The 24,728-nt window shown below is 32.0% G+C and overlaps 2 protein-coding genes across 3 annotated transcripts in view; one reads left to right on the top strand and one right to left on the bottom strand.

The window, feature by feature from the left end:
- Positions 1 to 2,575, bottom strand: part of LOC132722514 (peroxisomal targeting signal 1 receptor-like) — a 41,581-nt gene extending 39,006 nt beyond the window's left edge. The window contains exons 1-4 of one of the 2 annotated variants that reach the window (XM_060707022.1): positions 2,422 to 2,575; positions 1,320 to 1,428; positions 271 to 315; positions 44 to 79 (exon numbers count right to left, since the gene is read on the bottom strand). In XM_060707022.1, coding sequence (XP_060563005.1) covers positions 44 to 79; positions 271 to 315; positions 1,320 to 1,415 — 177 coding nt within the window. In that variant the 5' untranslated portion in view covers positions 1,416 to 1,428; positions 2,422 to 2,575. The remainder of the gene's footprint in view (positions 1 to 43; positions 80 to 270; positions 316 to 1,319; positions 1,429 to 2,421) is intronic. The other variant, XM_060707023.1, reaches the window with a different exon arrangement.
- A 152-nt stretch (positions 2,576 to 2,727) lies between these two features.
- On the top strand, positions 2,728 to 22,656 carry LOC132722515 (retinal rod rhodopsin-sensitive cGMP 3',5'-cyclic phosphodiesterase subunit delta-like). The gene is made up of 6 exons (XM_060707024.1): positions 2,728 to 2,887; positions 10,144 to 10,206; positions 11,838 to 11,863; positions 12,330 to 12,455; positions 14,463 to 14,568; positions 16,055 to 22,656. The coding sequence occupies exons 1-6, from the start codon at positions 2,847 to 2,849 to the stop codon at positions 16,134 to 16,136; spliced, it is 444 nt and encodes a 147-aa protein (XP_060563007.1). The 5' UTR covers positions 2,728 to 2,846; the 3' UTR covers positions 16,137 to 22,656.
- The last annotated feature ends 2,072 nt before the right edge of the window (positions 22,657 to 24,728 follow it).

Here is a 24,728-nt window from a genome sequence, read left to right as displayed (position 1 = left end):
ATCAATCACAAAAGATTCACAGTTTACATAAAATAATACATACTTCATGGGGGGCTGCTTCAGCTAGAGGTCTTTCAATCTGTAAAATTAATTAAAATATATGAAAATCCAATTGTGATAGAAGTTAATAAAGTTAATAATATACATGTATACTGTATAGCACTGTAAATATATGCTAATCTGGTCTTGTAAACTAGTTAAACATGTAAATCTAGTTTAAATACATAAATGATATATAAAATAAACATTTATAGTATCTAATCTACTTACAGGGTGTTGTACTCTGGAACCAGGCCTAGTAGGTAAGAAACCTTCCTATAAAGTAAAATATATATATTAACTTTAATGGGACAATTTTATTCTGCAAAATTTTCAATGAATGCATGTTTATGTATGTAATGAAATAAATAGAGGATATTGAATGAGTGTAGGTTTAATACTAAACTTATTGAACGAGTTAAATAAAATCATATTATGCGAGCCTCTGGCGAGCATAATATTCTTTTATTCAACGAGTTCAATAAATTTAGTATTGAATCTACACGAATATAATATTCTATTTATCACGTATATAAAATAAGAACGGTAAACTGTTATCAAGAGTCATTTTTCTCTGACGCGCCTATAGTGTCACGCTAACATTAGCGCGCTTTAACGCTATGTTTATAACGCAAATGACGTGACGTCAAAGTGTTATTACACTAGTGTAATATCGTCTAGTGTAATATCGGTTTTATTAAATGGCTTTATTACACTCCTGCGCCGCGGTTTATGTGATAAATAGGCTTAACACATAATCAGTCAGAGAGCAAATAATTTACTGATATAAAGACTTACAAAGAAAATAATTTTATAAACTTTGAACATGTTGCACATTTTCTCCATAATTTCCAAGTCACAAATCTAACTTGTGTGTTTTTATTTCTAATTTAAAATATCTACAAGTTCCTACTTCTTGCCTTAAAGCATAATGTTTAAATAATCTTAAGGCAAGCATAATGTTTAAATAATCTTAATTCATCAAGAATCATTCCCAGCAAATCCATGGTAGGTCTCATAATTTTGTGTAAGAAGAAAGTGATTAATAATAACTTATTCATCTATCATACTTAGGGCTGATCTTTTTTTTAATCATTTTTGTAACTCTCTCTATGCCTTTAAAAATTCAAAACAAAAAATTTCTTTTCAGAACATCAACAACTCTCAATGATTTTAAAATCCAGCTACCCTGACAACTTTAAGAACTTGAAGTATAAGTATTATTACCTAATTACATTTCGTTTAACAGAAATTGTTAAAAAGATGATGATAAAACAAACCTGTCTCATAGCTCTGTCTTTGGTCATGTGTGACGTCAATTTCATCAGGGCATTTGACCCGCCACATTCCCCTTCCACAAGATTTCTCATTGCCATTGTGAGTTGTTATCTGAAAATAAAAACATTACATGCAATATTAGCGCTTGTCTGTAAAAAATTCTAAGTTAAAAAGGGGCATTACTCAAAAAATATAGCTTTCAGTATTATGCCCCTTTTTACAAAGTTATAATCAAAACCACATTACTCAAATTTACTATTTACCAGTCTATAGGTATAACTGGCTTTATTCAATCACATATTATTTTTAATACTATTCTTCATACTTTAGCCTGTATACTTATTTCATTCAGATTCTAAAAGCACTTAGCTGTGGAATTGATCTCATGGCTATTGCCGCTAAGTATAAAACTTAACCAAACCTGTATGTGTAAAACATTGGTTATTGCTGCTGTAAATGAAGGAGAGGCTTATTTTTATCTTACCAGACAATTTCCCAGTTTCCTTTGACAAAATCTTTTTTGAAATTAAAAAACGCGCCTGAGAGGATTTTTTTGTCGAAAAATTTTTAATTTTATACATGTTTGAAAAACATCTTTTGGTACTGGGGGTGGCGATTTTTGATTAACTTTTTCTTCCTGCCCGGACTTTCCTTGGGAAAAATGAAGCGGGCCAGTGGTTTGACGGGGGCTTTTTTGAGGCCTGTGGATGATGTCGAAATTTTTTGCAGCATTTTTTTCCTTTCTTGAAAAAAATTACTCCATTATAATATCAAACCCAAGTTTTGCATGACATATGGGATGTGAAATTTTAAATGTGCCCAGTACGTTTACATGTGGTACACCTGCCTTTTAACTTTGGGCCAAATTATCATGTTTCATCTCAAATCAAAATATGCTATTTTTGGGGAAGTCATAGGCCATGTGAAGCTGGCTTGTCGGGCTTTAGACTACATGTGTATATTTGAAAGGAAATCAAATAATACAGATTTAAAATGCAATCAAAAAACATCATGATATGGGCATGAACTCCATAGATTCAATGTAAAATGATAAACTTGATCATTCTGTCTGTAGAAAGTAATAATTCAAATTATCGTACTTACCTTCTTGATTCAATGTATTGACACCTCAATTGCTTCTATGTCTAAGTATATAGGACTAAAAAATAAATCAAAATAAACCACAGATTATAACATAGTCCTAATTTTTGAACCTAAGGACATCTATCCGGAAGTAGTTGCTTTCAAACTTTGGTATAAAATAGTTCAAAAGTTTAGCACTTACTATTTGATTGAAAGTCATATTTTCAAATTATGAATAGTAACCATAGTTTAATAAATATATAAGTTACATTTAAAGTTGCATCAATGGTTCTCTTTAAGCACATTATTGTGCCATTGTTTACCTATTACGCGGAAGAAAAGAAGTACGTAGCGGAAGTCGGCCATATTGGATTGTTGACATAGGGAACCTGTTGGAAACGGACAGCTGAAATTTCTTTTTTGTCGTCACTTTTACGAACCTCAAAATGCCGTCACGTGCTGAAGATATCATGAAAGGATTTAAACTGTATCCTTCCAGATGACTTTATCAAGTTTTTGTCAATTTCAAACTTTAGAAATATCAGAATAAATTTCAATTTCAGGACATTTTTTTTTCAGTCACATTTTCAGGACCCTGTCTGAATAGATTTGAAGACAAGTGCAAAATTGGTGACAAATTCATTTTAATAGTATGCACAGAAATTTCTAATGCATGGTTATGAAAAAAAACAACAGTCTGATAAGTCATAAATTTTTGTTTTATCATTCCATTGCTCATCTGTTTCATATTGGGGACAGTAGCCCCGATACCCCTTTGTCAGCAATAAAAGTAAAGAGTAAAGTGCTTTTTATGCCCCCACAATGTGGGAGCATATAGCGTTGCACTTGTCCGTCCTTACCTCCCGAAATCTTGTGAACGCAACTCGTCTTAAACCCAATGGCAGATTTTGCTTAAACTTACAGGGATGAACAACCTTAATGTGTAGATGGTAGTAAAGGAAGGAATTTTCGCTCAGGGTTCTCACTAGGACTTTAAAACATGGACTCCCAACCCTGAAAAAGTTGGAGTCCAAAAGCGCGTCGCAATTAATATGTTTATAGATTAGTCATTCAATGCTCACAATAGCATTGCTGATATTTTGAATCTTCAAGAGACTTTCAAAGTTTACTGTATAGTTATTCAAAAAAAACCTCTGAATTATTGTTTTGTTGTTAATATTTATTATGAAATTATTTCATTATAATGCATCAACACAATTTATGGTGTTTTTTTTGTGTTTTTTTTTCACATTTATACCAAATCAAATTTTATTCTGGTTAAATAAGTCCACTCTTAAGACAAAAAGTTTATATTTGTAAAAAAAAAATCGTAAATGTATATAGGCAGCGTTTAGCGGAATGAATAGGAAAATCGTGTACAGCTTCACACAGTGTGTAAGAGATTCATCCGAACGGCAATTATTTTAGCAAATATCTCCAAAAGGGGGCAAATTGAAGATCGATATTTAAAGATTTAATGTTGATTAAATAATAAAAGAACAATTCATTCACGTGTTTGGATTGGAAACTGAGAATTTTTGCGAAATTTTAGGGTTTCTGGCGAACGTGAAATCGCCGATGTTCGGGATCAATTTTCGGATCAAAGAAAAGCATATGTGTATTTTTGTTTGTTGTCTTGGCATTTCGGCATAATATCTTAAATTCTTAATACTATTGTAGAACGTTTTTGCAAGAATGAAACTAAAGCAAAATTGTGCCTAGAAAATGCCGAAAATATTCGACAATCATTCAAAATTACACTCATTTATAATTTGAGAAACAGTCTTTAAACTTGCGGCGTAAATAGTCGATAATTTTATCCTTTTGTCGGTAAAATTTGCCAATTTCCAATCAACTGTTGATCAAAGATATAAAATTATCACCTTGTGTTATATCTGGTATTTACATGTACAGCGCGTGTATACATTAGTCTGATCACTATTGCGAGATAATGACCGGAAGCGTTATCGCTGATTGGCTAATCGCTTCACGGGTCTATGTGCATAGGACCGCCTACCTATAGACTGACACGCGCTGACGTATTTGTGTATTTGTGGTTGTAAACAATCGGTAATTTTATGCGTCCCCAGGCAAAATTAAGCGTAGGTGGAATCCTTGCTCTGAAATAATTGCGTCCAGCTGTAATAAACATGCGTACCGGGACGCCGAAATAAGCGTCCCCGAGAACCCTGTTCGCTGCGACCAAATTTAACAGAATTATGGCCCTTTGTTGATTTTTTCACTAGATACTATGTTGAAATTTTGTGAACGCAACTCCTCTTAAACCGGATGGCAGATTTTGCTTAAACTTACAGGGATGAACAACCTTAATGTGTAGATGGAAGTAAAGGAAGGAATTTTTGCTGCGACCAAATTTAAAACAGAATTATGGCCCTTTGTTGATTTTTTCACTATAAACTATGTAGAAATTTTGTGAACGCAACTCCTCTTAAACCATACTTGTGAACCCTACCGATTTGGGCGGTAGACTACCGATTTTGGCCAACTAAGACCCCCCTACCGCTCGGGGTTTACAAACTACCGATATTTCATTTCAAAAGCAATAAAAATTTTACAACACAAGCGTTTCGGTAATCAATGATCAGTGTAAACATTTATCGATTCGTTTTACCCATATTTCACTAAAAATGTAACACAGTCTATTACGCCTTGACCTTGGTATTGGCAAATTTGTTTGTATATTGTCAGTTTTTCACAGCTTGACTTCGGGGTTATAAAATTGCTGATAACAGGCACATGCGAGGAGACTAAAATCTGGTAAGTACCCTTATTGTTAAACAAAATACCACTGTCAATTTTTATGCCAATTATGTTATTTTGTATGAAAATTGTTAATTGTCATGGGGATTAACACGCATCCACGACAGGTGTCTACAAAATGTAATATTCTGTAAGGTTATGATTTATACATTTAAGTGGAAGGATCAATTTAAATTGTTTTAAAATTGATGAAATGATGAATATATATATTAGGTATGATAATTGATATTTTTTTTCTGTTTCAGGGATCAGAAATATACCATGGAAGCAAGATGCATTGGGTATGGGTCTGACAACGCTAGTGTCGGATGGTTGGCCGTTCACAACTCTGTCCTATCTCGTATTCGTGAGAAGCAACCTGATTGTCTTATTATGGGCTGTGTATGCCATTTAGCTAACACTTGTGTACAGTGAAGTCAAAAAACATGTAGACATATAAAGACAGTTCAATTGTGTAAAGTGTGTTAAGTGAAAGTTGAGCTAAATTACTTAAACATCAAACACAAGTGCAGTGGAAAAAAAAACATGTTATGTTTTATAAAGAAAGTTTTTTAATGATAAAATTGGGTTTAATTAGTTATCATGCAAAATAAAATGTTTTTAAAAGAACTTGTAGTTAATGACTTTTAATTATTGTGTGTTAAGACCTTCCTGTACGCAAAAAGTCTGGTTTCCAAAAATCTCCTCCCAACAGAAGATCAATCTACCTACTTTTATGGTCAAATCTCCCTACTTGGCACCAGAAAAAGTTAACATGTATGCTTAAACTGGATGGCAGATTTTGCTTAAACTTACAGGGATGAACAACCTTATGGTGTAGATGGTAGTAAAGGAAGGAATTTTCGCTGCGACCAAATTTTACAGAATTATGACCCTTTGTTGATTTTTTCACTCTATACCATGTAGAAATTTTGTGAATGCAACTCTTCTTTAAAAGCGGATGGCAGATTTTGCTTAACTTCCAGGGATTAACAGCCTAAAAATGTGTAGATGGTAGTTAAAGGATTTAGAATTTTTTGCTTGCGACCAAATTTAAGAATTATGGCCCTGTTGATTTTTAGTTTTTCAACTTGTGGGGCTACATGTTAGTCCAAAAAATATTTGACCTAGAGTCATAAGATTGACAGAACAGTGTGCCGTTGTGGGGGCATCCGTGTCCTATGGACCACATTTCTAGTTATTTTAAATTATTGGATGGCCTGAATTAGAATTACAGGAAAAATTCAGAGTGTAGGGACAAAAGTCCCCAGGGCTTCTAAAAAATGTTTAGGTGGACAAAAAGCCCCCCATGAAATTTACAAATAGGACAAACGCCCCCCCCCCCCCCGATCAAAAATAAAAGTAGGGACAAAAGCACCCCCCCCCCCCCAGTCCAGCAAACAAAAAGCCCCCCTAAGGTTTATAGACCAGACTCTTAACTATCTTTTTTCACACACCCAGTGTTAGGGAACTTGGGTTATACTTCAAATAAATCTAGACAAAGTATGCGCCCTTCCACTTTTTATTTCCTTGATAAGTGTTGATAAATGATTCTCTTGAAAATATTCATTTACATTTTTACTTGACAATATAAAATAAACATAAAAACATTCATATCATCAATGAATTATATACGAATTAACAATAAATCAAATTAGAACTTTTAGTACCTTTAAATTTAAATCTTTATGTAAATTTTCTTATAAACAATTGCATTTGACTTGTCTCAATACATCAAAGTTCCGGAATTAAACTGAACGAAGATTCTCAATAACAATGTTTCATGGACTGGGGGGCTTTTGTCCTACCTGTTATTTTTGATGGGGGGCTTTTGTCCTATGTGTAAATATTTCATGGGGGGCTTTTTTTCCACCTTGTCATTTTTAGATGGGGGGGCTTTCGTCCGGGGCGGCTTTTGTCCGTATCCCGAAAATTCCAAGTATGCAGTAATATGAAAGTAGGCAAAGCCTATGTACAGTTAAGTTGGATAAAAAATACTTTTGTTCATTGTTTTATTTTTCGTTTTAAACGTGTCATTAGGTATTTCATGCAACGCTTCTGTTTTCAGCTAAGACACCTCAGTGATAATTCTTAAGCTAAAAAGTTGTGATTGTTCCTTTATTGGAATACCCTGCTGATTATCATTTAGTTACATTAAATTCAGACTGCCCCAAGTACTAGAAATAGAAATGACAGTTGACACTCAAAACTCTATTGATTGGTAATGGTAAAGAAATCTATATATTTAAAAACAAATTATTTGATTGTTTTTTAAACATACATTTGTAATTTATAAAGTCTTTAAGATAATTTAAAAAAAGGGAATTTGACTTCCCTGTGTTACCTAAGAAATCCTCCTGACTATGATTTGAGTCACAGATAGATTACTAGGCCAACACTCAAAACATATCACTATTTAAAAGGGTTTACTGTAGACAGCAAGGCCAACTTTTTTAGAAGGTTGAGCACGTTAAGTCAATCAGTGCAACTTTAATCACTTATGCATATATAAGTAAATAGTTAAAAATATACATTGTGCAACTATAAACACACTGAAATCTGCATAAATGTTTTTGTCTTTGATCATAATAACTTATAGTTATACTCTAAGGAATATATGTACTTTTAAGTAAAGATTTAGTTGTAAAATGAGTTGGCAAAACTTTTTGTTCTTACAAAATCACAGAAAAAATAATGTGGTGAAATTCTTATTGTATCCACTAATCTGATAATTAGAATTAGACAGGTCAGGGATCTCTGCAATCTCAAGACAGTGATTATACCCCATGTGCAGGGCTGTAAGATAAAAATATCTCTTTTACAGAAGCAGAACCAATAGAACATATATACAAAACTGCTAGTGATCAACTTCCAAAGACAGAACAATTAGAAGGAAATTAAAAACTTTTTACGAGGATTAAATGATTTGGTGTCAGATATATTAGGCATTGTGGCCCTATGTTTTAAAATAAAATTTTGTATTCATCGAGGAAGTAGAATCTTAGCATGGCATTTCATGAAAAAAATCTCAAGTATGTAAGGGAAACAATCTGTTCAGTTATTTATTAAAGTTATGTTTATAATAGCTTCTTTAAATAAATTGTTGTAATTTTTAACCAGGTTTTCCAAAGGAAAAAACTGGTTATCAGATTGAGGTATGTATACCAAACTTTCGCAGAAGCTTTGTCATCAAGTGCCCTGGCGCATATTGTCGAGGCATTGTGATTGGATAATATTTGACCTAATTATGGCCCTTTGTTTTTTTTCTTTATACAGTATATAAAGTGAACAATTTCTACCATGCGCAACTTCTCCTACATTTTTCAACGGATTTTGACCAAACTTTCACAGAAGCTTTGTTATCAAGTGCCCTGGCTCATAGTGTTGGGGTTTTGTGATTGGATGATATTTGACCTAATTACGGCCCTTTGTTTTTTTTTCGTATTTAAATACAGAATATATAGTGAACAAATTCTTCTGTGCTGAACTCCTACATTTCTCAACAAATTTTGTTCAAACTTTCACAGAAGCTTTGTCATCCAGTGCCCTGGCGCATATTGTTGGGGTTTTGTGATTGGATAATTTTTTACCTTTTTATGGCCCTTTGTTTTTTTCATTATACAGAATATATAGTGAACACTTCTTCTGTGGCAATTCCTCCTACATTATTCATGTTTTACATTGCACATAGTTACATTGTTTGTTGCTTGTATTTCAAATACAACATATTTATCTACAATGGTGATAATTGAAAACCTGGTCTCGTGGCATTGCCATGTTTCTTGTTTTTTATTGTAAACTATAAAGTCAAATTTTAAAAATATTTTTGAAATTTTATACATTTTGATATTCCTTTCCTGGTAAAGAACAATTACATAGAGTTCCTTTACAAATTACTGTACAGTCATGCATTCCAGGAATTATTTTTACTTATAACTTCCTGAATTAAGCAGATAAATAATGTTTAAGTTTTATCTTGATGAGGGTCATTGTTTGACAAAAGCATGTCAAAATAAAGTATCTTATTTTCTTCATGTATTTTTAGCCAGGCAATATTTTTTATTATTTTTATAATCAAAACAAAAATGTTTTTATATTAATTTTAGTCATTGTTCTACTTTTCTTCCTTGTTTACATATAGATAGTTTAAAGTTCATTTATTATCAATTCTTTATTGAATTATACTTCCTTTTATAATTTTATATCGTCATACCAACTTTACAAAATATTTGAAATCCATGTACTGAACATGTTTTTATTTACCAAACAATCAATAAAGATTTTTTTCAATGCAAATCTAATCCAAAGATGAATTATACTTCACTGAGTCATATACCTTTTTTGTGTTGCCTCTACAGAGTGTAGACCATATATGGATTATTTATCTGTCTGTCCATCTATTTGTCTGTCACAAAGCTTGTAAGCACTTGTCTTCAAAAACTAATAGGGAAATTTCATCCAAACTTTACAGGAATGATCAACATAATGTTTAGTTGTTTTATTTTGAAGTTAATTTCTGCATATCAGTTGGCATTTTCCAGTTCAATGATTTTTGTCAGAGTTATGGCCCTTTAATTATTTTAATATTTTAAAGTTTTGTCTGGACTACTGTTATACTTAACTAATACAATATTAGGTGACACATGTGATAACTGATTACTTTTGTTTTGACATGATTTTAAATGTTTCAAAATTCTTGACGCAGTGAACCTTCACTTTTTTAACATATATGAACATTATACCTTGGAAGATTTTATTTTCTCTAAAAGAATAGTCTGAAAGACTTTGTGTTTAAAATTAGTTTTGTTGAATAGAATTGCAGTTTTCAAATTAATTGTAACAGATTTACTTTGGTAAACTGGCTGTAACTCAGCTAGTCTAGTTTATTTAACTGTTTATAAAAATAATTTCAAACACTAAATTGATCAGTGTTAATTTGTAAGCATTTATAAAATTATGTTGTTTTCCTTAAACATACAACAGAAATTGGATGAACCTTAGAGATGCAGATAGTGGGAAAATTCTCTGGCAGTCAAGTGATGATTTGTAAGTAGCCGTATGAAAAATTTATTTTATTTTCCTAAACAAAAATTCCCTCAGACTTTTCAGTGAAAAATTTTTATAGGCTTATAAAAATAATCGCCTTTTTACTCTGGTTGAAAAAGCTTGTCGGTCATAAGCTTTATGAATATTCTAACAAAAGATGCAAACATTATACAGTTTTAAGACTACAAAGTTCCCTATTTAAAAATATTAAATTTGCTTTCTCTTCTTACCCATATTCCTCCCAAATATTATGGCCCCGTGGCCCAGTGTCTAAAACACTAACAGGTTGCTTTTCTGTGTATATTTGAACTATAAAATATAACAGTTATATGTTGTTTAGAACCTTGCTACATTCATGCACAGAATGATAAAAAGTCACTTACATACATGAAAGTTTAAAATACATGTACCTATATTATTTTAAATGATTATTGTAAGATAACAGGCAACCCCTTAACATGTTTTAATTTTTAAACAAATCCAATGTGTTACCTCTCCTGATAACAACAACAACAGGAATGTGATACTTGTCATAAGAAGTTTTTTGTAATAGAATTTAGGAAAAAGCGTACACTACAAATACCAAAAAAAAAAAAAAAAAAAAAAAAAAAAAAAAAAAAAAAAAAAAAAAAAAAAAAAAAAAAAAAAAAAAAAAAAAAAAAAAAAAAAAATATGGTAATAAAATTAAAGGTTTTTAAAATATAATCTGGTATTGGACCGTCCATCTGTTACAACATGTGCCATAGTCTTTAATTTTAATTTTGGTTTCTTAAAAAGGGTCTCTCACCAAAATGAAAAATTGTCCAAAAGGACTGAAAACTTGTGAAACTTGCAAAAGGAAAATGCTTGTTTTTAAAGAATATACGGTTTTCATGAATAACAAAACATATAAAAAGCTTCTATTTTAAACATGATGCTTTGGTATTGACTGTCAGATACAGAATTCCATCTGATAATAACAGAATCGTTGACTGTAAGTAATGAATAATTGATACCCATGCAGCCATGCAAGAAGATTTCAGATAGAATGAAATTATTTTCTGAAAGTGGCTTCTGCAACTTGTGCTGGATGCTCTATCATAACATTTTAATGAAATCTAATTTATGTTTAAAAACATGACAGTGATACTAAGTACTTTAGGCGCTAATGATGTTTTAGTTCTACATTGTTTATTATGCATTGCAATATACAAATGTATCTATGCAAAATTTCAAAAATGGTTGAAATACGAATGTATTCTTATATATTTGATTTCAACAATATACTTTGCAACATATTATTTGTGCTACATGTTCTTATAATTATCGGCCCTCTTAATTCAATAGGTGGAGCATCAGATTAGTAACCCAGGGGCGGCTTGGTCCCTGGTTTGATCTTCAGGTGAGACAGAATTTCTCTGTGGGCAGTTGATCTTGGAGATTCACAGAGTCTATTAGTTACAGGTTATGTGTCTCTCATCACTGATTCTTAAAGCACATGGGATAAGTAGTCTGTCATTTGAAGAAAAATGGTAATTACTGGTTAGTTATCCAGGAAAGTTGATGAAGTGGATCAACCCCAGAAATCTGTATGTAATAAATAAACAGGAAAATAAACAAATAAATTTGATATGTTGTTTGTATGTTTTCAGGTCAGCCCCAGGAGTAGAGCATGAAGGTAAACTCAACACTAGATTAATATATGATTTATTTACAATAATTTTGTGTATACAAATTCACTTTAAAATGTGTGCATATCCAGATAAATATATAATTAATTCACACATATGTGTACCCAAGTACACTTTATAATGTGTCGATATCAAGATAAAATATACAATTTATTCATACATATGTGTGTTCACATTATAATGTGTCAATACCAATATAAAATATACAATTTATTTACATATTTGTGCACACAATTTTGCATTATAATATGTCCATATTCCCAGTTACATATAAGTAATTTGACATAAATGTTGTTTTTATAACATAAATATTGACTTGGTTCATGTACATAAGGACACACAAAGAATTTTAGACAATTTTTTATTTCGTTACATTGATAAGAAAAATTGTTTTTCATAATTTTTCCCATTTTATTTCCCTAATAATTTATGACATGATGTCAATTTTTGCAGCGCGAGTCCCAAAAAAGATTCTGAAGTGTCGAGCAGTGTCAAGGGAAATAAACTTTTCATCAAAAGAGGCAATGGAGAAGTTCAGATTAGAACAAAAAGTTTTATTCAAGGGAAAATGCTTAGAAGGTTTGTATGAAATAAACTAGTTATTTTGTTTTAGAAACAAATTCTAACTATCTTTAAACCTATCATGTGTATCAATATTATCTATTGATAATAGATCATAATTTTCAGTTGGAAAAACAATTCAGTGTTGTTTCAAACTAAGTATTTCAGTAATTTTGTCTTGAAAAAGTGCATCATATCAGGTTTAAACCTTCTTCAAAACAGCGTCCTGAGAGCTATTTATAACAAGTCGGGATGTCTCTGTTCTAAATATAGAAGATCAGGAATCAAATCGTCCGCTTTACTAAGTTGAATATAGAGAGCGCACTGGTAAATTAAAGGTATCACGGGGTTTCCTCATTGTTCATGTATTTTATCGTCGTCGTATTCAGTTTTCCTCTTTAATTCTTTTGATTTGACAAGTAAATAAAATAATTGAAAATCTAAAAGCCGCGCCATGACAAAACCAGTGTACTGCGTTTGCGACCAGCATGGATCCAGACCAGCCTGCGCATCCGCGCAGCCTGATCAGGATCCATGCTGTTCGCTTACAAACCCTATAACAAATAGAGAAACTAATAGCGAACAGCATGGATCCTGATCAGACTGCGCGGATGCGCAGGCTGGTCTGGATCCATGCTGGTCGCAAACCCATTATGTTGGTTTTGTCATGGCGCTGCTTATTTAATCTTTAGAAAAGCTGAAGGCACTTTGAAATCATCTTGTGCTTAATGTATTGTTTTAAATGATCAAGAGCTTGTTGTGTTGGTAAATAATGGTTAAATAATAGGGAGAATCAAAATAGAAAATGCTACAAAACAACCTGTACATAACAAAACCGATTTGGGGACACAAAGAGTCTGGTTGTTCCTGACAGGTGTTGTCCTTCAGAGGTTAAATTTATTGTGAATGGTAAGATAAGGAAGAAATGATACCATTGTTGTACAGAGGGCCGTCACCCTGCAGATATTATACCGTACTTTCTTTTTCCTCTAAATATTAAGATTTATTGCCTCTGTCTGATATATGCCAAGTTAGGGCAAAGAGATTCAGTATTCATATAACAAATTTTTACCACAGAATTAAATCTCAATAATATTTCTCAATTTCAGCTAGCAAACAATTAGTACTTTTTGTATACATTAGAAAACTAAAATAGTGTTAGTATGAAAGCAAATTTTAAAGAATCTATTATCATGTTGTCCATTTTATTTTGAGATCTTATGGTTTGAGGTAAATTTAAGAAATTACCTGGAACTTCTATGGCCAATAGGAAAGGCTGCTGAATTTAAATGACTAGCCACTCGCTGCTGACTGGGTTCGAATCCCACCTGGGGCTTTGGATTCTTTTATTTGAGGAAGGTTTCTAGCCAGTTAATGATCGACCAGTGGGTCTCTACTCGGGGTGCCATCTCATGTCGAGGAGCACGAGTTCTTATCCTCCACGAGGAAAGCTGGAAAGTCTCCATATGACCTTAACAGTGGCAGTGTGATTATAAACCCAACCAAAATAAAATAATGATAACTATACTTCAATGACATTACTTTCTCTGGAGATGACTAAGTGTTGACGTAGACTAACAATCATAGAAGAGATGCAGAAATAGTCAATATACTTTCCAAGAAATAATTTAGGAAGACCGCCTCCGTGGTTGAGGGAATAGAGTTGATGACTTCTAATCCAGTTACCTCTCTGGCGTGGGTTCGATACCCCGGGAGATGCTTTGGTAGTTTAGCATGGAGAAAGGTAGTCTTGTACTGGTGTAACTCTTCAGGAACGATGGTTAGGAATCTACCCGCCTATATGACTGAAATACTGTTGGGAAAAGGCGTAAAAAAATGAAACAAACAAACAAACAAATAATTTAGGATGTTTGAATGAGCTTTACTTCAAATGATGAGATAACATGAGATCAAAGGTAAAAAAAATAATTTTTTTTCATTGTTACGTTTACATGGATGAAAAATGTAATAAATAATATGTACTGTACATACAATGAATAGTTTGCTCATTGATTGTTTTGACAGAATGGTTGTTTGAGTTTGGTTTTGTGATTCCTGGCTCAACAAACACATGGCAAAGTGTGATAGAAGCTGCACCAGAGAGCCAGATGATGCCAGCAAATGTACTCAAGTAAGTTTTACATCTTTTCTAATTTATTAAAGGGACTCCACCAAGGTTGTTTTTTTTTACATTATTGGACTTTAATCATTTGTTCGAGATAAATGTCCCATTAGGTGTAGTATTAGACCAGTAACTTGTGTGCAAAATTCTAGATCATTCGCTCATTCCTTTTTGCCAGGATAATTGTTCTAATTATGAAAATGACCCTAACTTAAAAAAGCATTGCATTACTTTTTCACTGAAATCAGGCTAAGAATAACACAAAAGTTTGATTTTCAATTTATTTCTGAGCATAATTCTTTATTGGCTTTTGCCATGTTCTCCAGCTGATATAATTATGTAAAAAATTCAAGTTTTATGTTTTCAGGCTTTTGGACCTCAGTGGAGTTCCTTTAATAACTAGACAGCTTCTGGTTTCATAAGATTTTTTTATTTGTTTGTATTAAACAACCTTTTAGAGTTTGATAATGAAGATTTTTTATTTCTTTATATTAAACAACCTTTTAGTGTTTGATAATGATGCCAGTTGGTTCAGGTTGTATGAATCAATTTCAATTCCACATCCTGTTTTTGACATATTAAGGAAACACATGTTTTACCATAGCAGGTATTTAAACCAAAATGGAAAAGATTCTGTTTGCCATTCTCACAAATTTCAAATTAACAATAAACATTTCCCTTAATTCACTGATATCTAAATACCAACAAAAAGTGTCAAGTCTATTGAGCGAGAATTCAGTGGGATTCACATGGTTTTAAAAGATGCATGAGTTTTATAACAGTAGTATAAACACTTTAGTGAGTTTACTATACAAGCAGTGTGTCTGTTATTCAATGTTCATTAATTATATACACAACAGAATATAAAGTTTCACTAACTAAACATTCAAGTGCTAATTTGCGTAGATTCTGTGTTGATTTTACGCATTTGCAACCAGTTTCAATGGAAATTAACAAATTGTTCATTCAGTTTAGAAACTTTGGTATAAAAAAAAACAAATTTTCTTCTGATTCATATAGAGCCCAATAAAGCTATATACACTTGAACTCATAGTGTACAACTGATTTCTATCCATACCCCCAGTGCAGACCAAGATTAGCTGGCATTCAATACTTATGTTAAGAACTGTTCACTATATAGGGTAGAAGATGTTTAAGAGGCCAGATAGCTCAGTGAATAGAGCCGCGGAACGGTATTCTGAGGGACCTTGGTTCGAGTCTCACCCTTTGACAAAAATTTTGATATTTCCCTACAAATGATGAATGGTTTTGCCCAGATTGAAAGATGGACTAGTCCATTTAAGATATTTAATATGATAAAGGGCTGTCTGTCAGTTTCATAGCAGCAGACTTATCTATAGATGTTAAGTTCCTGATGAATATTAAGTTATCAATGACACAGATAGGGTCAAAAAAAACTTTTTAATTATTTGAAAGAAAAGAGATTTACTTGTGACATGAAAATATAATTATTATTCTTTTGTTTGTTTTCCAGTGGTAATGTTGTGATAGAAACACGTTTTTTCGACGATGGAATCCTAGTCAGCACCTCAAAAGTTCGAATTTTCTACGTGTAGTGCAGGGATTATACTTGACATAACAAAATAAAACTGCAGAATAAAAGAAAAAAAACAGTGAAAGGGAGACAACTCTACCTATCTTGCTCATGTAGCCATTGTCAATTTGACCTGTTTACACCCCACCAAGAGATAATGCTTTGTTGAAATCAGTTATAATTCCTAGAGTTTAATGCCTCTCAATTCTATGTAGTGTGTGATGTTACAATGAGGTTTTTTATCATTCTATATAGACAAATTTTGAATTTGAAAAATGAAATTTTGAGGAAAATACTGAAGAAACACATTTCTGAGGTGTTATAATCCTTAGGGTGTTTTATTTATAGAATCATAATATGTTTATTTATGCATCGTTAAGGATTGTTTATAATATTTATTTTGAAACCTTAATGATTTTTTTTAAAGAAAGTCATGTCAAGCTGTTATTCATATTTAGAATAGGCTTTACTCTTTTATTCAATGAATCATTGTAGAATAAGGGTTCAGAATGAATAATAGACAGTGGTTATTTGAGCCACTGATTTTGTTCCCTTAAGTGTACTGTAGTGCATACGGTATGGTACAGATTTATGGTCAGGGTTGTACTGTAATTTTTTTTTTTAAATGGGCCATAAGTGGCCTTGTTATATCTGTTTATGTGCATCCAGGAAAACATCTAGTTTGATTTCCGAGTATTAATATGAAAAAATGCTGAGCATTTTAACAATCTGAAAGGTTAAAGTGATGGCAAAATTTAAAATTTTTCATGCTGTTGAAGAGTATTAATTTAATGTAGTTATCATCAAATTTGTAAAGTTTTATTATAATTAATTTGTAAAGTGCATTTTTGTTGTAACATTTTGCACAGTTTTCAGTTCGGCTTGAAAGAAATAAGTCCCTTTATTACAAATTTATTTTAGTTCGATTGTATAGGAAGCTCACTCTTGAATGATTTATCATCGAGTGTCCTAGATTTGATCGGTCATTTATATAAAAACTTTTTACGTCCAACTGTCTCACAAAACATCCATTTTACAATAAAACACACAAATAATTTTTATTCATAAGAAATCTTATGTATTGGCAAAATTTTTAGATTTTCGCATGTGAAACTACTCGTAAGTTTTAGAGAAGTTGAGCATATAGAAAATGATAAAGGTGTCGAGTCAGTTTCCTGAGTGGTATGAAAAAAAATGAAATATTTTCATATGAAATTAGTATCACTTAAAGTATAATTTCTGTGCATTTTTTCATATATAAAAGATAATTTCTTCATATGTTCATTTTTTTCACCATTAAAAGTAACTTCAGATTCAATGTAGAGAAGAAACAAACATTTTAAAAATGATCTCAATAATTTTACCTGTTTTGAAATTGTCTTTGTTAATTATTAAAAAGTTGAGCCAAAGACTATAGGTCTTTATTTCTGAAAACAAAATAAAAAAAACTTTTTTAAATTTTATACAAGGACTATGTTAATGACAAAAAATAATAAAACTTTCCTTTCGGAATTTTGTATAAAAATGTCTTTTAGTACATCACATGTTTATTTTATACATAAAGAATAAGGTTACTTGTACTTGATTTATTGATTGTTGAAACAACACATCCCTAACCATCCCTAATGTTTATTTTAATCAACTTGTGTCGGTCTAACAAAGGCCGTCTTCAGGATGATGTATGTATTATTAATTATATTATTAAATTGTTTGTCTTGTGTTTATTTTGAATGATACATTAATGACAATATTTCATCATGTTATGCTCTGAACATTATTTTTTCATTGGAGTATTGTGGCTACTGGATATGTTCTTCAGTAACACAACAACTTCTACTCTAGCCAACACAACAACTAACACTGACCATTTCTCATTGCTCTTTTATTTATTATTGGTTATATAAGTTGCTGACGGAATATATGAGAAAATACTGCCTGGCTGAGATAAATATGACTAGGCTGGGGCTGTAGTGAATTTATGATAATGCAAATTATTTTTGAAGACAAGTTTATAAAAATGGAATATAAAATAATGTTGATTTAAAATGCATAATATTTTTTGTCATATCCCTTGAGGTTTTTCAACGTGCACCAAATTATCTATGTGTTTCCAGTCTACAAAGTATATATGGCACTGTATACAAAGCATATAAGCCAATCAAAATTCAAGAAATTTATTGGTCAATAATAGCAACTGTTATCTTTGGTATTAGGTGTGCTAGTAAAAATTAATGGACCTTGGGGGTTTCAGGTTGAGTGGGTCAAGGTCATTTAAGGGCAAGAGTAGATTTTCCTACTTTTCCCTTTTGTTCGGCCATGATTTTATCTTTGTCGTGCAAAGATGGCAGCATCTGGGAGCATGTGACTGTGTAACTGACGATTTTAATTTAACTGATAATTTTGTTATAGATAGTTCAAAGTAGCATAATTTAGAAAATTGTAATGTAAGCTTCCAAAGAAAAAATATACTCAAAAGAAAATTTTTTTTTCTTAATACAGGAGTTAACTAGAATTTTAACCCTTGAATTGTCTATTAATATGTTTGAGAAGTTTTAGCAATAGAGTTAAGGACTGGTCCCATGAATGTCTGAGCTCTGATTAACGAAACAAACAAGAGATATAATACAGACATTGAAGAAAAATAATAATAAATAAAAAAGATATATCAATTCTTTAATTTTGTAAGGACTGAAAAATGTATAATATATTGTTTTACAACAAAGATGTCATTATTGTTGACTTAGGGAGACAGGTGTCAGCACATGCTTGTTTACATACCTTATTGTACATTGTATACACATATACTTCATTGCACCAGTTTGACTGTTCATATTTTTGATAAATCCATGTATTATACATGTATAATTACATGTATTACAGCAGCACCATCTTTGTGCAATTTTGATTGTTGTTAAAGCACCAATTATTTGTTGTCACTTTATAAAAAATTTGGAAAATTTCCAGAAAAAAATGTATGAGAAAAAAAAAATGTTAATTATTACATTGTGTGAAAAGCTTTTTAAGGAAACATCAGATCAAAGAAGACAAAGTATTCGCCAATTTTGATGAGTTTGATATAATTTCTCATTATGTTTTGTATCTATCTTTATTTGTTTTGCATAATGGCGTAAATACAGTTTGAAGGTTTCAGGGCAGAAAAAGATTTTCATTGATTTGTCGTTAAAAGAATAACATGTGTTTCTTTTAAAATGAAAATATTTTTATGGATAGATTTTTATTAAAGGCCCATTAAGCCTGAAAAATAAGGATAATATTTTCACTTTTTCAAAAACTTCTTACTTTTGGTATCCTGTTAAAGTTTCCAAAACATTACTCATTGGCCTTATAGCTAAGCAATCTTGTTTGTGTTTTTTGCATTTTGGCAATTTAGGAAGTTAGAACTTTATTATTTTGTCTTGAAGTCAAATACCACTTTGTGTACTTTTTGCTATGTCTGTCACAAATTATTTCATATTCAGTGCTTTTTCTCTTAAGGTAAGGCTCTTGGCAAAGTATCATGTTCTGAATCCATTATTATTACAACAGTTTAAAACAGATGTTGGCCGTTTCTACAGAAGAAAAAAAGATTCATTTCTGAGACTTAATGGGCCTTTAAATTAGTGATGAATCATTCTCTGGGTGCCTCTAAATATTTCATATAAAAACTCCATTTTTTTATTTTTTTTTTTCATCAAAATTAATGTCAATTATCAAAAACCTTCACAACAGTATTGTTTAAATGCTTGTAGATATTGTAATAAAAGTGTGCATTAATATATTTATTTAATTACATAATATTTCATATTGTCAGTGAAATCGAAAGCTGAATTATTGTTTTTATGTTCTCAATGAATTTAAATCAGGATTAAAATATTCATCTTTTTTGAATGCAAATTTTGTATGAAATATTCCTAGAAAACCCCTTTTTACATGGAATTAATTAACATTGAACAGTAAAAAAATCTATCTTTTCTGAAAATGAGGAAAAATTTGTGGAAATAGAAAATTGCTTATTTAAAAGGCGAATGGAGTGGATTGAGGGTAATTGTTTGATTCTTTTTGTCTAGATGAGTTCATGTATTTTATTTGTGTTTTTTCTTTCTTTACATATCAAATAATGCAGAGTTTGTTTTGTGTTCACTTAACCCTTAACCTGCTGAATTTGTGTAACGGATGAATTTGTGTAATGGATAAATTTGTGTAACGGATGAATTTGTGTAATGGATAAATTTGTGTAACGGATGAATTTGTGTAACGGATGAATTTGTGTAACGGATGAATTTGTGTAACGGATTTGCCCTGCTTTGAAATTGAACACAGTTTAAGGCATTTTAATATTAAGATATAGAACTTGTGGTGAAAACAGTATAAAGCCTTGGTTAGACTGCATGGATGTGCAGACTAGCTCTGCCCGGATCTATACTGCTAATAGAGGGTACATGGAGCTTCATTTGTGCAATAACATCTGCAGAAGCACGAAGTTGCATTTAAAGCATGAGCCACTGGGTGAAGGAATTGATAAGTGTGAGGGCTTCTGGAGATGTTACTGCATGAAAAAAAAAGGTCATTAAGTTTATGTCTAATTCTGTAATTTCATATTGAGTTATCTGGGGTGTGTGGTTTCAACAAAGAAACCAATATCATCATACTTTCCATATGCTAATGCGATGTCATTAGACAATTTTGTTTAAATGAAACTACATCATTGCAGAAATTTATTTTTACATTGCACCCCCAAGTCACACATACTGCAAAATATGCAACAATGGCATATGGTCTTGTGAATCTATCTGTTAATGTGTATTTTTTTCTCCGTTAATGTTTACCATTTGCACGTAGTTTTTATACAAGAATCACTTTTTAGTTCCCGCATGTTAAGGGTTAATGGCAGAATAAATTCATAAATGCTTTTTTATAATTTCATTTAAACCAGTCAGTGTAGTGTTAGTATCAATTTTAGTTCTTGTAAGAACACTGTACCATAAGATTTATGTATTTCTGTAATTATCGTTTGTATTATTATTTGTTGTAAGATTTTTTTTTCGACAGTAAATGTTCCGTCCCAGTTTTAAAGTATTCATTCACATTGTTCACACTTAACCTGTCGAATTTCTTTAGTGGACTTTACCATAGTTCCATGTTTGGATCTGTTTATTAATAATTTTGATAAATAGTAAAAATAAGAAGTCAACTGCAAATTCTTAAAATTCCCTTTAATATACCAACGTTTCGGCTGAACAGCCTTAATTAGAGTACATAAATAAATGATAAACAGGAAATTATGTCAGCGTCACATGACAACAATAGCGATAACGTCAAAACGTTACAAAGAGTTTGGCAGTCAGCGAGTTTGGTAGTCAGCATCGATTTGATTCATTATGCTAGTGAAGAAAGCAATTAAAATGCAAATATTAAATAGAAACACAAGTAAGAAATAATTTTGGGAATATCGAGGTGAAAATATAAATAAGTCGGCCAACAAAATAGAACCTGGCCAGATTGTGCGGAAACGCTGGCTGGCCTGGCTCTATACTGGTGGTAACAGCTAATTAATCACTTTCAGTTCCAGCAGGTTTGGGGTTAAAAACAACATGTTTACTTAGAAACAACTTCGTTTTGAACAAATTGTTGACATAAAAAATTTCTTATTAATGTTATGTGTTCACCTGGAAACTTATGTAAAAAGGAATAAATAATTATTTTTGTTTGAGTAGAAACAACTAATTTTTATGTTAATATAAAAATAGTAAATTGTAAATAAAGCAAGTTTTTAATTCACAACAATTATAGTTTGAAAAACTTGTAAAGCAAAAATAATTTGTTTATGCTATAAAAAACTATAAAGCATTAGTGTGTAAATTTAGGAAAAATGAAAAATAAGAACAACTTTGTTCAATGATATATCCATTATCCTGCCAGTGGCTGCAGATTGTACCATGTGACCAGTGCTGACAAATATCAGCCAGCATGTCTATATCCTTTGATCATTGTTTGCTATTTAGTCAGTTCTTATTTTGAAATATTCCCTATAAGTGATGAATGGCTTTGTCCAGATAGAAAGATGGGCAAGTCCATTTAAGATATTTAGCAGGTACAGGCACACAAAGCATGTATATAATCATGATTGTCTTCATATTCAGTGGTCATTTCTGGAGAAAATGTTGCTGTTATGAACATGAATTAAGGTAAATATATAAAAAAACAAAAACAAAGGTAAAACATTCCCTTTCCAAAGTATTCCACTGCTATGTATGTTATTAATACGACTGATGATGATTCTGTGTATGTGCCACTGGCTTAACTGAAAATTCACAATAATTGTCATTTCTGTTTATGAATTTGATTATGTTTTTTAAGCAAGATAAAAAGAACTAAAATTTATATTCTTCCAGTTACATACAGCTCTATAGTAAGGTCGTTGAAGACAGAATGTTGTTAAAAACTGAAAACTTTATACCCCTTTAAGGTAAGAAAAATCTGACAGCTTGTTCACTTAGAAATAATTTCAAAATAAACACTTTTTAAAATTGAACACAATATTATATAAGAAAAACTTGGTCACATAAAAACAATTCTATGTAGAATAATTTGTTTCCATAAAAACTCCGATGTATAATACTAACATCTTGTTCAGTGACATTATTAGCATAGACAACCAATAGTATTAGTAAATTTTTGGAGAAAAGAAAACACTTTGAAAGTGAATTTGCTCAAAAGTTTATCCTTTTTTTTTCTCCAGATATACACATTTGGAACAATTATTTTGGTCATCTGGATAATTTTTCATAATTTCTTTATAATTGTAGACGAAAAAAAAATGCTTTTTGTATTCAAAGATAAGTAAGAAATTGTTAAAACTGTGAATTATAAATTTGCTTTTATACAAATTTAAGGACTGTTCAAGTTTTTGCTACATATAATGTGTATTACTGTAATTGGTGAAAATGGACACTTGGCCTTTTAAATGGGACATTTTATTTGTCCTATTTCCAATGACATTATTAGGTAAATTTCTGTTGTAGATATTCTATTTAATTTAGAAATGTGTTATATTTTTATGTTTTAACATGAAGTGATTATATTGTGCTGACAGAAATGGTCCAAACTTCACTCTGTATGTATGACTATTCATTATGTCTCCCCCACCTCGGGGGGAGACATATTGTTTTTGCCCTGTCCGTCCGTCCGTCCGTCCGTCAGTCCGTCCGTCCGTCAGTCCGTCCGTCCGTCAGTCCGTCCGTCCGTCCATTCTTCGTTTCCGGACGATAACTAGAGTTCCTTTTGACCTACAGCCCTCAAACTTCATAGGATGATTGGTCTTATAGAGCTGATGATCCCTATTGTTTTTGGGGTCAGTAGGTCAAAGGTCAAGGTCACACTGACCGTTGGTCGTCCGTCCGTCCATTCTTCGTTTCCGGACGATAACTAGAGTTCCTTTTGACCTACAGCCCTCAAACTTCATAGGATGATTGGTCTTATAGAGCTGATGATCCCTATTGTTTTTGGGGTCAGTAGGTCAAAGGTCAAGGTCACAGTGACCATTGGTCAATTTCTCGTTTCCGGATGATAACTAGAGTTCCTTTTGACCTACAGCCCTCAAACTTCATAGGATGATTGGTCTTATAGAGCTGATGATCCCTATTGTTTTTGGGGTCAGTAGGTCAAAGGTCAAGGTCACACTGACCGTTGGTCAATTTCTCGTTTCCGGATGATAACTAGAGTTCCTTTAGACCTACAGACCTCAAACTTCATAGGATGATTGGTCTTATTGAGCAGATGATCCCTATTGTTTTTGGGGTCAGTAGTTCAAAGGTCAAGGTCACAGTGACCATTGGTCAATTTCTCGTTTCCGGGATGATAACTAGAGTTCCTTTTGACCTACAGCCCTCAAACTTCATAGGATGATTGGTCTTATAGAGCTGATGATCCCTATTGTTTTTGGGGTCAGTAGGTCAAAGGTCAAGGTCACACTGACCGTTGGTCAATTTCTCGTTTCCGGATGATAACTAGAGTTCCTTTAGACCTACAGACCTCAAACTTCATAGGATGATTGGTCTTATTGAGCAGATGATCCCTATTGTTTTTGGGGTCAGTAGTTCAAAGGTCAAGGTCACAGTGACCGTTGGTCAATTTCTCGTTTCCGGATGATAACTAGAGTTCCTTTTGACCTACAGCCCTCAAACTTCATAGGATAATTGGTCTTATAGAGCAGATGATCCCTACTGTTTTTGGGGTCAGTAGGTCAAAGGTCAAGGTCACATCTTCTCATACAACCTTAACAATAGAAACCATCCATAGACAGCCTTCATTGAAGTGACTACCGGGTATTTACATTATCTTATCTCCATTTCCATTCCTGTTTCCATTCACAGTTATTCTCAGCAGTGGGGGAGACATGCGCTTTTTTACAAAAGCATCCTCTAGTTTTTATTTAATAATAAATACTTTAAAACTGTATACATGAGTCTTGGTGTTATTGTTTATAGTGGTAGTGTTATTAGTTTTCACTCAGCATCACTAGAGTAAGCCACTTCGAATTTACCAGAGCTCAGTTCAGCCACCACATCATTCCAGGGCAGGCTGTCAAGCACTTTACCAGTACTATAGAGCTTTT

Source organism: Ruditapes philippinarum, unplaced genomic scaffold, assembly GCF_026571515.1.
Source record: "Ruditapes philippinarum isolate M1 unplaced genomic scaffold, ASM2657151v2 ctg7119_1_1_1_1, whole genome shotgun sequence".
NCBI lineage: Eukaryota > Metazoa > Mollusca > Bivalvia > Venerida > Veneridae > Ruditapes > Ruditapes philippinarum.
Note: the sequence above shows the minus strand (reverse complement) of the source record. Positions and strands in the feature narration are given on the sequence as shown.

Bases quoted from the DNA above. Each gene is read 5' to 3' on its own strand.
- LOC132722515 (XM_060707024.1), top strand. From the start codon at position 2,847: ATGCCGTCACGTGCTGAAGATATCATGAAAGGATTTAAACT. The intron at 2,888-10,143 runs GTATCCTTCCAG...AACATACAACAG, and splicing joins ATCATGAAAGGATTTAAACT to AAATTGGATGAACCTTAGAG. The intron at 11,864-12,329 runs GTAAACTCAACA...CAATTTTTGCAG, and splicing joins CCCAGGAGTAGAGCATGAAG to CGCGAGTCCCAAAAAAGATT.